Source organism: Pogona vitticeps, chromosome 3 (genome assembly GCF_051106095.1).
Source record: "Pogona vitticeps strain Pit_001003342236 chromosome 3, PviZW2.1, whole genome shotgun sequence".
NCBI lineage: Eukaryota > Metazoa > Chordata > Lepidosauria > Squamata > Agamidae > Pogona > Pogona vitticeps.
The window spans coordinates 173,061,848-173,077,388 of record NC_135785.1 but is presented as its reverse complement, the minus strand read 5'-3'; the positions used below and the strand labels follow the sequence as shown (position 1 = coordinate 173,077,388).

Below are 15,541 nucleotides of genomic sequence, written 5' to 3'. Positions count from 1 at the left end.
ATACTCTTCAATTTTCATTGTGGAAGGATTTTTGCTAGTATATAAAGTTTTATAAAATGTTTGAAATGCTTCCAATTTCTCCTTTTATGTTTATGTTATTTTTAAGGACTGACTTTATTTTGTACGAATTAATTAGAAGTATAAAAGTTTGAGTGCATGGGCTACAGAATCATTAATAGTAATAGCCTTTGCACAGCTGGAAAGGACCCTATGGATCATTGAGTACAGCTCTCTAACGTGCTCCTGTGCACCAATGTATTTTCAGGGCCCTTCTCAGTCTTTATGAGAAGAGCCCCAGCTGTCTGTTTTGGTATACTTTTGTTTTCTCAATAAAATGTGTTGTACCACATTTGGTTTGTCTGTGTCCGATCCTCTGATGGAGATTAGCTCAAATTTCCTAAAAGCCTCAAAATCAAGGCTAACAGCCCCTCTCAAAGAGGCACAGTGGGGAATTGAATTCCCAACCTCTGGCTCCATAGAGACCTATGCCACTGAGCCATCCAGCAGTTCTAGTTGCATCATTATATGGTATGCTTAAAGAAGACTTATAAATTAATGCAGCAGTAATGATTGATTCCAATGTGCCTAATCCAAGCATGACTAAGTCTCGATCTAACTGAGACAAATACTGTTACATGCGATTTCTTGCGTCTCAGGTTTTCCTGTCAATAGTGATAGGACAGATCAGCTAAACTGAATGTGAAACTTATGTGTGTATTTATACCAGTAAAGACTAATTTTAGCATTTTTCTAAATACTTTTGAATATATATAATCTTGAAGTAAACACTCTCTTTACCATGAAAATGTGTTCATAGTAAAATCAGAACCACAGATTTCAGATTTATTTATTTTTATATATTTATTCGACTTGTATGTCAGCTGCACCCTGCAAGGTGCAGCACTATGATTGGTTGTTGGTAACTTGAGCAATACTTTTTTTTCTAAAGTAGCTTATGCAAATAGTAGAAAGCTGGAGACATAAAAAGGTTTGAAAAAGGTGCATAGATCTATGGTAGTTAGTATAGACCATACAGCTGCAGAACATCTACAACATAATCGTTGCTGTGTTTACATTCACTAATAGAGGGCTTTGCTATTTCCATAAACTCGTGCTTTACTGATTTTAAAATCAGTTTTGGAGACTTTGGATTCAGTATTATTCTTCTGTTCATGAAAGGTTTGTCTGTGAATTCTGCTAAGGCCAATGTCTCCAATCCCCTCATTCTATCTCACATCATTGCTAAAGGTTCTCGGTCTTCAGGAGCATCTTTTTAGTGGCTTTGGGGAACTGCAGACAAAAAGTGAAGGGGGCGGTCCTGATGAATTTTGTTCTATTCTTAGAAGGGAAGTTAGGATCCAAGCCAGTAATATTAACATCAGGTTTTTATTTCAAATTGATTCTCTGTGTATATGTATATAAAAATGTTAAAACAGCCTTCATCTTAAAATTTACCTGTTCTCTCAAACAAAAGGGCTATATAACTAAGCACAATTGGGATGAAGCTACAGCATAAAATGAGGTAAATTGTTTAATTCTTTTTATTTTCCCTTTAATGATGGCTTCATTCAATAAAGTTGTTCAAAGTTTGTAATCACGATCATGTTCACTTTCCTTTTCAATATGCCGTTTTAATAATGGATATTGGTTGTATAAAACAATATATCCAAACTGTTTTTATTCCAGTGGTTGAAATAAAATATTTACTGTCAGCATGCTCATTTAGTTAACTAAGTAGTTTGAATATGATCTACCATCAACTGGATTGAGGAAATTCTTTTAATAAACTCTGTTGTTCCATTTGGCACCTTCAGTTCTATAATAGATGTCAGATTTCCCTGTGTCTTCATCAATCAGAAGTCCTTCAAAGCACAATCCCTGTAAGAGAAAGAAAACTGCATTGTTTAACTGTTTTATGTAGAAACCCACTAAATAAGGCAGAATGTGTATGTCTCTTTTAGTTTAACCAGAGTGCTTTCAAATTGCTTTTGGAATATCATGCCAATAATCATGTCTACACAAGTCTGTCCTTCATTGCTCAGATTTTTGTTTGTTTAAATTATCTCACAAGCACATTTAAGAGTCTCACAGTCAAGGCCTCTTATTGCCTTCTAAGCATGAAATTTACCACTACCATATATGCATCCACAGGGATACAGATTGGTTTTTTTCCTGCAATTTGCAGAAGTCCCAAAGCACTAACCTGCTGCCTTCGAAGGGAGGGAGGCAAGGTAGTGGTAGATCTTTAAAACACACACATACAAATACTTAAATGGGGAGAAGAGGCAAAGGGGAGTCTTCCTTGACACCAGCTCTGCTGGTTTCATGCACCTCTTGATCTCACTCTCCCAGTTATTGCTCCACCATAGTGCTATGTCTATGTTTTGGGGTAGGCAAACAGGGTTCAACTAGAACCCTGAAACAAACAGTATGGAAAGCTTGCAATCACCTCTGATTTCAGAAATGATCTCCGGAGCTGGAGCACTCACCCAAGCTAATTGGTTTTATTGTTGTACTGCTCTAACAGTTCAGACATTTTTCCTAATATTCAACTCAAATCTGGCTTCATGTCACTTGAGCCCATTATTAAATGTCCTGCACTCTGGGATGGTTGAGAACAGACCCTGCCGCTGCTCTGGATTACAATATTTCAAGTATTTTAAAAGTGCTATGATATCTCTACTCAGTCTTCTTTTCTCAAGGCTATATATATCTAATTCTTTCAGTCTTTCCTCACAGGCTTGGTTTCCAGTCCCCTAATCATTCATGTTGCCATCTTTTGAACTTGATCCAGTTTGTCAGAATCTTTCTTTCTCAAGATGAGGCCTAACCAGTGCTGAAGAAAGGAAAACTAGCACCTCACAGAATCTGGAGCTATACTTCTGTTAATGTAGCCTAAAATAGCATTTGACTTTTTTTTTTTTTTTTTGGCAGTTGTATCACATGGTTGGGTCATATTCAGCTTGTGATCTAGAACAATTCCAAGATCCTTCTCACTCATAGTATTACTGAGCCAAGTATCCTCTATCTTGGAACTGTGCATTCAGGTTTTCCCCCCTAGGTGTAGAACTCTGAACTTATTCCTGTTAAATTTCATTCTGATCATTTCAGCCCAATGCTCAAGCCAACAAGATCTTTTTGAATTTTGTTCCTGTCTTCCAAAGTATTAGCTATTCCACCCAATTTTGTGTCATCTGCATATGTGATAAGTGTTCCTTGCACCCCCTCATCCAAATCATTAATAAAAACATTGAAGAGCATTGGGTCCAGGACTGAGCCTTGTGGTACCCTGCTTGTTGTCTCCTCCCAGTTTGAAAAGGAGCCATTGATAAGCACTCTCTGAGTACAAGTTTATAACTGAATGTCTACCTGACAGTTGTTCTGTCCAGCCCACACCTAGTTAGCTTGCTAATCAGAACTTCATAACTTTGTCAAAAATTTTGCTGAAGAGATAAAGTATAACATTACAGCATTTCCACCATTGTCCAGGGAGATTATCTGATCAAACAATGATAATATTAGCCTGGCAGGATTTGTTCTTGACAAATTCATATTGGCTTCTAGTTGTGCCTGCATTGTTTTGCATACCCTTAATGCTGCACCAACCAGAAATGTAAAAAACAAAAATAGGCATTTGAAACAAGATATACTATCCTAGGGTATCTTCTCTGATAACATCACACACATCCAAATGTTTGTTTCAGTCTGCTTTCTTCTCGGAGGATGATTAGCTGATGTGGGTGGGACAGATGCTATCAAAGAACTGAGAAGGAGTGGGAGGTAGTAAAACTGACTGAGTAGCTTATGCTATTTCACTCAGAATGGTGCAAATGTCTTTTCCCCATGAACTGCATAGGAGGAAAGTACTTTCTGTCCTACTGTAGAGAAGAGTCTATGCCTTTATGGTATCAGGAAGCATTAAACACTTCCTGCCGGATAGCAGGCCTGTGTTTATGTTTAACAACAATCTTGCACTAAGAAAATAATACAAGGGAGTCCTGTTTAATCAATGTGAAAGCAAAGTGCCAATAATTATTTATTTAAAATATTTCTATCCTGCTTTTCTCCTTAAAAAGGACCCAAGAGGGTTTACATAATTAAAAAGACAACATTTAAAATTAAAACAATGAGTACACAAATATTTAAAAGTTTAAGAAAGAATTAAAGAAGTATTATATTAAAAACAGTAAGTAAAATCAATCAATACTAAAACACATTTAAAACAACAATTTTAACAGAGCTCAACAGGCCATTTGAAAAACCCTCTCCGACCACCAGTCAATAAGGAAAAACCTGCCTGAAGAGAAAGAAAGGTTTTTGCCTGCTTGCGAAAGGACAACAAAGATGGGGGATGTAATTAGTGCCTGTGTCACCATGGCCAAATCAGACCTCTGAAAAAACGGGCGCAACTGGTGCACTAGTTTTAACTGTGCAAAGGCACTCCCGGTCACTGCCAAAATGTGGGCATCCAGGCTCAGGGACAAATCCAGGAGCACCCCCAAGCTGTGCACCTTTGTTTTCTGAGAAAGTGTAACATCCAGCACAGGCTGCCAATCCTAATCCTTGATCTGCTTTTTGACTGACCAGGAGCACCTCTATCTTGTCTGGATTAAGTTTCAGTTTACTGACCTTCATCCAGTCCATTACAGACACCAGACCCTGATTTAGAACCAAAATAGCTTTCTTGGATTTAGATGGAAATGAGAGATGGGTGTCATTAGCATATCCGTGACACCCAACCTCAAAACTCTGGACAACTTCTCCCAACAGTTTCATGTAGGTGTTAAATAGCACAGAGGACAAAACAGAATTAATGTGGACATACTGAAATGATAAATAACCAGCAACTGTTATTGTCTGGGATCATGAGGGAACAAGGGCATCTCCAAGGTTTGGATGAAGCAGTCAAATGAGATAATGATATAAATTCTGTGCAAGGATTCTTGGTACACATCACCTCAAGGCAAAGTTTCATGAACATTTTGGTGATGTCACATTCAGGTTGTACCTGAAAAACATTGATGGAAAGAAGGCATACTTTTTCACCACTTAGTAACGTGATGTTCTCACCCTTCCAAAGATCTCTCAAGAGACCTATCGGGAGACCAGTGCCGGGAACGTTCAGGTGATGATGATCTTATTGTCGAGGTTAAGTGATATGAAGCTGCAAGACTCTGGCGGCGAAGTTCATGAACAGCACGCTCCCTAAAACAAACACATAACTTATTTAAAGGAGGGGATAATGGAAACTGGTGAAGATGATCACTAAGATCTATTTTCTCACAGACCAAATCACTAACGGTAAGTGGAGAGCGAATACTTTACTCACGCTCAGTTCAGAGGAAGGTGGACCAGTGAGTAATAAATCAACATTTGTGTGAATCCTCATCTAGTGGATCTATTCAATTTAAGACTAGCAACTGCTTGTAGTCCATTGTCTTTTTATCATGCTATTTCCTCAAAGTATCATCAAACTAGAGGCAGGAGACATGCATTAATGAACCATTAATGAACCAAATAAGAATATAGTATCAGTGCCTGTAGTGAGAAAGAGATTCTACACATTACCATCACTGCATCACCTATCAGCTGACTCTCTTTGGACCTAAAACTACTAGAGTTTTGTCTAGTTCTGAGCTGGCCCTGCCAAGAAAGTAACAGAACATGCAATTCTACACCATTTTCACAATCCTCAAACCTCTAAGAACAGATCTGCAATTGAAAGAATGACACAGGGGAGTCTTGTGCTGTGGGCACTGTTATTATAATTATCATTTATTTGTATACTACTACCACTGCACATGGCTCTGCATAGAAAATTAAAATCTCAAACCAGAAAGGCATCTAATCTAAAATATGATCTTTGTTCTCTTTACAGAAAGAAAGTTAGGATTCATACCAATGTTAAAGCTATTTATTTAGAAATAACTATATTTTCTTTTTTAGTGTTACAGCTAAATTAAATTCATGGAATATTTAAATCTTTTGCAAGGAATATCCATGATTTATTAATCATAATCGTGTCTTTGTTGGTCATCGTATACAGATATTGCCAGAAGGAAGACATATAAAACTTACTTGCTGAAAATATGTGACTTACAGAAATGGACTATAATCCTGTACACAATTTTATATATAGGAGCACAATGCTGTGTATGTTTACTAACAAGTAAGTCACACAGCAATATATTCATATCCTTCTAAGTATATTTTGACTTGCTGCTTTAGTTGCATCTGATGCTGGATTAGTTCTTAATGCTTTTAATGATATAGCTCTGTGTTTTTGTAAATTCACATAAGATGCAAATACACAGCAGGGAAAATACACTTGAATCCACTTGGCTTGCAACTGGTGAAATCGCTGTAGCTGTCCAGACATCAAACAATTTGCAGAAATCAGCAAAGTCAGAGGCAGAAAAGCTACCTCTGACAAGGTGCTATTTGTCAATTTCCACCTCTTCTTTAAAATAAGTTTTCCTGAAGTAACTTAGTAGTGTTCCAATGCTGCCTTGAAAGCATTCCCTGATAAAGAGAAACAATTCCAAAATGAGCTTCCCCACATTGAGCTTTATGTTGTGTGGTCACCAGGTTTTAATTTGAATTCATATGTGATTATTCCGTTGCAAACTGCGGGGTAGATGACCAATGTAGTCACCCCCTATGCATTTCACTTACAAAGTGGGGTCTTGACTTGAGAACTTAATCCGTATTGGAAGGCGATTCTCAAGTCAAAAGGTCTGTAGGTCAAGTCTCCATTGACCTACAGTGCATTGAAAACCGATTAATCCCGTAACAGGCCGTTTTTGTTCCATTTTGGTTTTTTTCTGGTCTGTAAGTCAATTCTCAGGCTGCAAGTCAAACCTAAATTTTGCGGCCAGAGAAGTCTGTAACTCAAAAAGTCTGTAAGTCAAGCTGTCTGTAAGTCAAGGGTCCACTGTAGATTGAAGTAACAAATTTGGAAAATTAAAAAAAAATTACACACTTGCCTTTCAAAGCGTTCTGTGCCCAGCTGTCTTTTAGTGATATCTAACTCAGATTCCAGTTGCGTTATTGTATTTTTGAGGTGTGAATAATCTCGATTCTGGATGGCACTATAAAAGACAACATTAAAGACTTGAACTAAACAGGCTTAACTGTTCAAATATAATAAAAGTAGAAAGGTTTTTATCCAAATATAATGAAATATACAGCAGGCTCAGTTTATCCAGTGCAATTTCCAATAATATTTGTTACAAAAAAAGAAGTCATATAGTCAAATGCAAGCAGACTAAAAATATTTGTATGCTATTTCTAGTGTGCCAACTGTAGTGTCCAAGTGTAGCTTGAACACTACAGTAACTACAAAAACGTACATGCTTACAAAAATATGATACTGTGTTACTTTCTGTATATACCAGCTACTCAAACATATGTAAACAAACACAATAATTGCTTTCCCCAGGGCAATGAGATGCATTTGTGCATGAAAGGCTAGATCTGGGGGAAAGTTTTTATAACTTCCACTCTTCTGTTATGCAAATACACTCCCAAATTTTCAGGCAACCTGATTTTCATATAATGTCACAGTTACTAAGCTATACTTCCTTCTCTTAGTTGCTCTTTTTCGTCATGTCCATGGACTCTTACATGCTTTGCAAAGAGGATAAAAATGGACGGACTACAAAAATAATTCAGAGCATTCAGACCTGGGGATCTAACATTGTTGTTCTAGTTATTTACTCACATTTTTTCTTCAGCCATAGAAAGCTGCTCTTTAAGAAGCTGAATTTCAGAATCCTTTTCTTGGTTTATAATCTGAGATTGAAATTCCTTTTCTCGGTTGGATGATAACAATGTTTCTAGATTTTTAATTGAGATTCTTTCATTAGTTAGTTGTTTTCTGAGGAGTTCTACTTCTGAGCGAGATGATTCCCATTCATTCTGAAGCTGAAAGCCAAAGGATTAAGCATTTTCATTTTCTTTAACGTGCACTATATTAGAATGAAACACTGGACACATTTATTTTTAGTTAGTACATTTATAAGCTGCCTTTCTTCCATGCCTGTATGCAAGAATGTTTGCATGGGATTCCAAGGCATGTCCTCCGAAGATACTGACCAACCCTCCTCCCCTTCTGCTTATCTTAACAAACTGGCAGTATCATGTGTCCTGGCATCAAATATACAGTAATCCAGGTATCCTCACTAGAAACCAGTATTGGCTAGTTTTTGTAAAACAAAGCTACAGAAGCCACATTGTTGTCAGTTTATTCTCAAGTCTTGCTCTTCATGTGTCTTTTTACTTACTACACTGGGAGGTCACATTAATCAAATGAATTGGGTGATGGATTGGGGCTTTTGAATTTGATTTAAAGTCACATGGCTGTTGTGTTGGTGTGAGCATCCTCTTGGGAAAACTTTTAATCTGTTTTAAGATGAGTTGTATACTGGTCAAGGAGGCTACATGGGCTTTTAGAATTGGTGCATTTGAGCTTTGTCATGTGCCTGCTTTCCCTTGTGCTGGCTGCCTCTCACAATCACTAGCTGCTACTGCTATGGTGATTTTCAAACTTTTTTATTTCTTGCATCTGATATAGTGCTAGAACAGATAGAAAAAAATGAAAATAGAGGGTTTTTTGCAGCCCAACACACAGCCAGGGAGACAGACAGACACACACACAAAAGAGAAGGAGAAGGGGGGGGGGTAGCAGGGAACCATCAGCCCAGGTTGAAACTGATATTTTCATTGGATTGGGGCACTTTTAGGTTCGCAAATGAAGGAGACAAGGAGGCCCTTGTTGAATCTGACCAGAGACACACATGCACACACATACGGGGTGGAGGAAGGTGAGCTAAGAACCACTTGCCTGGGCTAAAACTCACATTTTGATAAGATTGGGACACTTCTAGGTTTGCAAAGGAAGGAGACAGACACAATTTATACTGACAGAGGGATTAATCTAGGCTAAAATGATAAAAAATTAATCAATTTGACATCCAACTTAAAATAAACAATTCTCTGGTGGAAGAGTAAAATATATTTCCAATGTAAATAACATGACTCCCTGTCAAAAAAATCCATGGTTACATGTGCATCATGTAGTCATATTTTTAAAAATTGATTTAGAACATGCTAAACCCTAGCATAACCCAATTAATTTTATTAATGTAATTCTGCCCTAAATATGGCTTTTAATCTATAGAAACCACTTTGAGCTTTAGATAGCTGAACAACAAATAATAATTTGTCTTGTTTTATCAAATAAATAATTTTGATATGTGTGTAACAAAGAAATTAATAGCAATATAAAATTATTATAAGTAGACAAATTAATGAGCCTTAAACAAATGAGACTTAAAAGTACTTTATATTTGCAAGCTCAGACTTGCTTTTTCTTGGCTTATCTTCCACTGGATTTCAACCCATGTATATATATGTGTTTTCTCACTTATGTAGATATATTTGAGTCAGAATAGCTAATCTTCTGAAACTCAACAATGCAGATGTACAGAAAATAGAATATGTTGCTGTGGTTTGATAATTACATTTAAGTTTAAATTATGTAATTATATATATGGTTTGTTCTACCTTTAATGTTTCCCCAGCCTAAAAAAATTACCAAATTATATGATACTTACCTGTTCTTTTTCTTGAACTGTGTTGTTAAGTTGCCGGGTTAACAGCTCTTTGCTAGTGTCCAACTTTATACACAGTTCCCGAGTAGATGTCAGATCTGTTAGTACAGAAACTTTCTCCAGCTCAACTTTCTGGAGTTCCTCCTCCATTTTCATAAGAGACTTGCCTAAAGTAGAAATCTGTGATTTGTAGGTTTTTTCTGATGCTAAATGCTGCCAGGAATGGACAAAGATGAGAAATCAGTGAAGATAATTAACATTTGTACTACACATACATAATGGCTGAAATCGTGTATGATTTTATGCATGCAGAATGCAAATGTCATAATATTCAGTTGCTTCTAGCTAGCAATAAATGAGTTGCCACTGCTGTTCTTAGGGCTGCCTTTGCCCGCTGACACCTACATGCTGAGAATCCCAGCAGGGACTCATTAATTGGTGGCCAGAAGCATATGTCTGTTGCACTATTCACCTGCATGTGTAACAAAACTTCAGTCACTATTTAAAAAGTACTAATTCATATTTTTCAAAAAGATCCCTTTCAGTCTCCTAAGCCTATTCTAGTTGTCACTTTAGTGTAGCAAGTTGCAACTAAAGTAGGCCTATTTGAATCAATGGAATTTAAAGAGGACTTGATTCATTAAATCCCCACTGATTCAATAGGTCTATTCTAGTTCAACTCACTACACTGACTGGATTTCAGCTGGTTTGGCATGTTTGATGGGCCCGAGAGCCAATATACTGCCCTGAGATTCATACAGAAGCAACACAGACTATGGAAAATAACCAAAACATCAAACATGGAAACTGAAAATGGATAGAAGTTCATTTCTAATTTTGAAAATGGCTATTAGGGACTGTTAAAAATGTGAGGGGCACTGACCTATTTAAAAGGAACCTTGTGATGCAGTGGTTAACAGGACTCTGCACATGACTTGAGTTTGTCTTTTTGTTTATTATTTATTTAATTTATATACTGCCCTGTTAGTGCACAGCATTCTTCTGGACAGTGATTATAGTGGTAAAAACCAAAATCCAAAAAATGTAACAAAAAGAAAATGAAATAATACAGTTATAAAGTCATAAAATTAACAAACAAACTTAAACAAACTTTGGGCTCAGGTAGCTAGCTCAAGTTTGACTCTGCCTTTCCGCCCTTCCGAGGCCGGTAAATTGAGTATCTAGCGTGGTGGTGGTTGGGACAAATTGTAGCCAACACAATTAAAACGTAAATCACCCAGAAAGTGATATAAGTGCTATGGGACAGTATATAAGCAGCACATGTTTTGCTTTACTTTAAAAGGAAAATTCCGATTCCTACAGGCTTCCAAGAGCTGAAATTTGCCTCATTTTTTCTGGGGAAAAAGACAGGGACAGAAGAAAGTGAGGACAGCCACAAGAAAAAAAAAATTTTAAGGGATTAACACAATTCCAGGAATGCCCTTTACACATCCCTCTTTTTCCTAGTCTCTTCTTAGCACTATTCCTTATGTTGTCTGGGTGACTGAGATACACCAACACATTTCTTTCTTAACAAGTTTACCATATTAGAGAAGAACATAAAAGTTATAACCTGCTATATCATATCTACCAAATGAAAATGGAACTATTTTAAAAGATTTTCAAACTTACTTGCCCAACTTCTATTTCAAGAGATTCTGTCCGTTCTTTCAGTCTACAGCACTCAGAATCTAGATTGAGAAGATCCAGACGGACAGAATTACAATCTGTTTCTATTTGGTGGAACTTTGTTTCCCATCCTTCTGCCTGTTCACTAGCCCAGTGGTATTTCTCCAAAAGACCTTGATTTTCCTTCTCCTGAAATGCAAATTGTAGGTTTATTTTTTGCAACTAACACATTAACCACCTGAAAATACCATATATCCATCAGGGCAGCAGAATAGCAAGCATGTCTCAAAACTATAGAGGACCCATGATATAAAGCATATGTACTTCCATTGTGCTTAATTATCTGATTGTCTGAATTGGAAATTATCTGAATTGGAAAAAACAACCCTCACACTACTGCTGTATTGTACAAATATAGGTGATAGAAAAAGTGTGAGCTGGCCTTTGTTAACTATTTAGTTCATCCTAACAGTATAGCAAGTACAGTGGTGCCTCGCACAACGATTGCTTCATACAATGATGAATTCACACAGCGATGGGTTTCTTTGAGGAATTTCCCCTATCGTTTAACGATGTTCTCTATGGGGGAATTTCACTTAACGATGTCCCTTTTTCGCTCCTGTAAAAGTGTCTTAAACTGTTAGAAACCTGTTTTAAATGCTTGCAATCGTTAGCCCACCTCCTGAACCCTATGCAAACTTAATTTGGTGTTGTTCTGAGTCGTTGTTAATTTTTGGTGATTTTTTGTTTTTCCCTCATTGAACTCTATTGAACTGTCCATCCAATGCATTTAAAACAGGCTTCAAACAATTTAAGACACTTTTACAGGAGCGAAAAGGGAGATCGGAAAGGGCTCTTTGATCTCCGTTTCCCTTTTAAAGCTCTTTCCGATCTCCGTTTTCGCTCCTGAAAAAAAATCACTAAAAATTAACAACGACTCAGAACAACACAAAATTAAGTGTGCATAGGTTTCAAGAGGTGGGCTAATGACTGCAAGCATTAATCTGTTCCAATTGGAACGGATTAACCGGTTTTCAATGCATTCCTATGGGAAATGGTGTTTCACTTAACGATGTTTTCACATAACGATTTTTTTATGGAACCAATTAACATCGTTAAGCGAGGCACCACTGTACCTAGATATGTGAAAACTGCACATCTCTCGTTTAGTATGTCATCTGAATGCATATGCAACTTCTTCCCTGGTATGCTTCTCTACCAAGATTCCTTTGGTAGTCTGTGATTTGTTGAAAAAGAAACAAATCAGGAGAAGACACTAAACAAACCAAAGAATAAAGCTTGATTGCACCCTGTGGGGGTACCATTCCCAAGGTTGCTAAGCCACATGGGTGTTCTAGTGAGGGAAAACTCTCCTAGCATCCTGTGGCGGCTTCTGAGGGGAGGAGCTGCCACCATTCCTCCTCTTTCTCATTATCCTAGAGAGCTTGCTATAGAGGCCTTCCCTTAGGCCAATCAGAGGGCTTGATTAATTGCCTTTCTCCAGACCAACCCTAATAACATGATGTAACCATTGTCCTATCTGAACTCTGTCTACTACCTGTAATGCTGTAACTACCTGTGACCTTGTAATGTTAATAAAAGAGCAGTTTCCTGGGGGCAGGGCAAGAGAGACGGACAGGAGAGAGACCAAAGGCAGAACGTCACAGACGGAGAAGACTTCTCATTCTGCTTCCTTGCTGAGTCGCCCAGCAGGAGGACTGCTGGCAGACATCCATCTGTGTGTGTCTGGCTGACTTCTTTAACCTATTGCTAAGAGACTCTTTGCTATCCATTATCTGGTGATCACCACAAAGCCCATCAGCCTGCTCACTGCCTGAACCCAACAGCACCCACTGTAAGGAGGACCATCATGTACTAGCATATTGTTTATACTGCTAAGTCATGCCTTCTGGCTTATCTTGTATCTAAATTTAACCTATTTGTAACTAGACAGTTTTTATACTGTGAGAGTTATAGTGGTATAATGGACAGCTTCCTTCAGTCAGGAACACTGTTGGTTCCTTAAAGGGACACTATGGATCACAACTTTTCATCACCCCGTTCAAACATCCCCTACTACTGTATTAAACTAATACAGTCAGTGGAAGCAAGGGCTTAAAATGGCATGTATACTACTGACCAGAGGCCTTCACGCACAACAGCGTGCTATTCTGGCAAAGGTAACTGCTTGAAGTGAGAGGGGGACACTTGCAAAGAATAATGGCTCTGCAGAAAGCAGTTACGTAATGTCTCCAACAGCTGTAAATTCCACTCTCCAAATGCCATTTCCCAACAGCATCTCTAACGTTGGCCTCATGGTTTCAGTACAAAGGAAACTTATGCCCTAATAAGTCACTTATTGTGAAATTATAGTGCTTTGTGAGAGTCAAAGCTCTGAAGCATCTACCATTAAAAAGGAGAGACACCTGGAGTTTCTCTATTGCTGGAAGAAGACGTTATTGTGCCTATTTATAAGCTGTAGCTTTTCAAAGTATACATTTACTTTAGAGTTCAGCATGGTCTTCAGTGTAATAATATCTGTATGGAAATCTTCAGTTTTCAACTTCATATCATTAAGTTCATTTTGACATTTGTTGAGTTTTTGATGCAGAATCTGTAAAATAAAGAATCATCATTTTATTGACACATTTCCTAATCCATTCACATCTGGCTACATATTAGATGTATGACCACATCTCTAAACATTTTAAGATTAATATTGATTCTTATATATTAGATTTATAATGCTGATTCTTGATAAGGGAGAAAGACTTAAGAAGTGTTTACATCTTTAACATTCAGATACTTCGGTCTTCAAACTTCTCAATTACATTCTTTCAACCACATAAACCTGAGCAAATGCTTTACATCTTATATATCGAGGTTATTTCCCAAACAATTTCTGATTATCCATGAGAAAGTAAATATGCTTCTAGAATAAAGATGATCATGAACCTTGGTTTGGAGATTTGTGCCAGTTAGGTTCATACGAACAGCACTGCAGGTGCTGTGTGTTCCTTTCCCCTGCCTCCCTGGCCAATGACCCACTTCACCAGTCAGAGCGCGCTCCTCTCCTCCTCTTCTGCTGTTCGGCCAGTCTCTGGCAGGAGCATGGGACGTCCTGTCCTGCCTCCTTGTCTGAGTGGATGATCAGTCAAGGAAGTAGGGCAGGAAAGCCCCGGCTCCTGCTGGAGTTAAAGAAAAGGATAGGAAATAGCTTTATGGAAATTTATTTCCCTCAGAAGAAATGGAGGTGATGATCATGGAATCATAGAAAAGTGAAGTTGGAAGGGGCCTACAAGACCATCAAGTCCAACCCCTTGCTCAATACAGGAATACAATCAAAGTATATCTGCCAGGGGATTATCTATGGTTTTCTTGAATGCCTCCAGTGTTGGAGCGCTCACCAACTCCCGACAGTGATAACTGGTTCCACTGTCGTAGTGCTCTAACAGTTAGGAAGTTTTTCCGGGTAGTCAACTGAAATCTGGCTTCCTTTAACTTGAGCCTATTGTTGCGTGTTTTGCACTCAGGGATGATCGAGAACATATCTTGACCCTCCTCTGCATGACTGCCTTTAAAATATTTGAAAAGTGCTATCATATCATCATAACCATGATAAGATGGATAATGATGATTTTGTCAGAAGCTTCATATAATAACCATTAATATATCTGAGGTATATATATCTGACATATTGCTGCTATTCATTTAACAATTCTATAATATATACCTGGTTTTCCTGCTTAAAGCTATGAAGTTGATTCTGTAACCTCTCATTCTCCTGAATTAAAGCCTCCTTATTCCTTTGCATGTGAGTAAGTTCATTGTTACTATCATCTAGCAACTGATGCAGTCTGCTTACATCCAGCTCACATCTTCGAAGAGCTTCAGTGGAATGTCTATGCAGCATTTTTTTTTAAAAAACACACAATATAAAATTTATATAAAAATATTAACCTAGAACAAAAGCATTATCACAAAATATCCCCATGCTTTTAATCTGGACAGACACATAGAAGTAGGCCAACAATTATCCATGAACCATAAATCTAACATTTATTAAATACTACCATCACCAAGAAGAGCCTAAAGAATTTTCAAACCTATTAACTAAAATTGACTTCTCCCCATAGTTTTCAAAACTATACAATGAAATTAGGAATTTAAAAAGAAAAATCAAAGACTCTAATAAAGAGGTATATTACCTAGCAGGACTGAGGGCCATTTTTCACATTTACCAGCAGCCTGAAGGACAAGATAAAAAGGGCGGGGGCCTAAAAAAGCTTAACTTGCAT

The 15,541-nt window shown here is 37.6% G+C and overlaps 1 protein-coding gene across 4 annotated transcripts in view; it reads right to left on the bottom strand.

Moving 5' to 3' along the window:
* Window positions 1-1,270: 1,270 nt before the first annotated feature.
* TSGA10 (testis specific 10) overlaps window positions 1,271-15,541 on the bottom strand; it is a 35,333-nt gene continuing 21,062 nt past the window's right edge. For 3 of the 4 annotated variants that reach the window (XM_078390326.1, XM_078390324.1, XM_078390325.1), the window contains 8 exons: window positions 14,977-15,145; window positions 13,747-13,857; window positions 11,247-11,432; window positions 9,618-9,827; window positions 7,724-7,926; window positions 6,983-7,091; window positions 5,071-5,201; window positions 1,271-1,878 (listed from right to left, as the gene is read on the bottom strand). In XM_078390326.1, the coding sequence (XP_078246452.1) occupies window positions 1,854-1,878; window positions 5,071-5,201; window positions 6,983-7,091; window positions 7,724-7,926; window positions 9,618-9,827; window positions 11,247-11,432; window positions 13,747-13,857; window positions 14,977-15,145 (1,144 nt within the window). In that variant the 3' untranslated portion in view covers window positions 1,271-1,853. Of the gene's footprint in view, window positions 1,879-5,008; window positions 5,202-6,982; window positions 7,092-7,723; window positions 7,927-9,617; window positions 9,828-11,246; window positions 11,433-13,746; window positions 13,858-14,976; window positions 15,146-15,541 lie in introns of all 4 variants that reach the window. The other variant, XR_013543496.1, reaches the window with a different exon arrangement.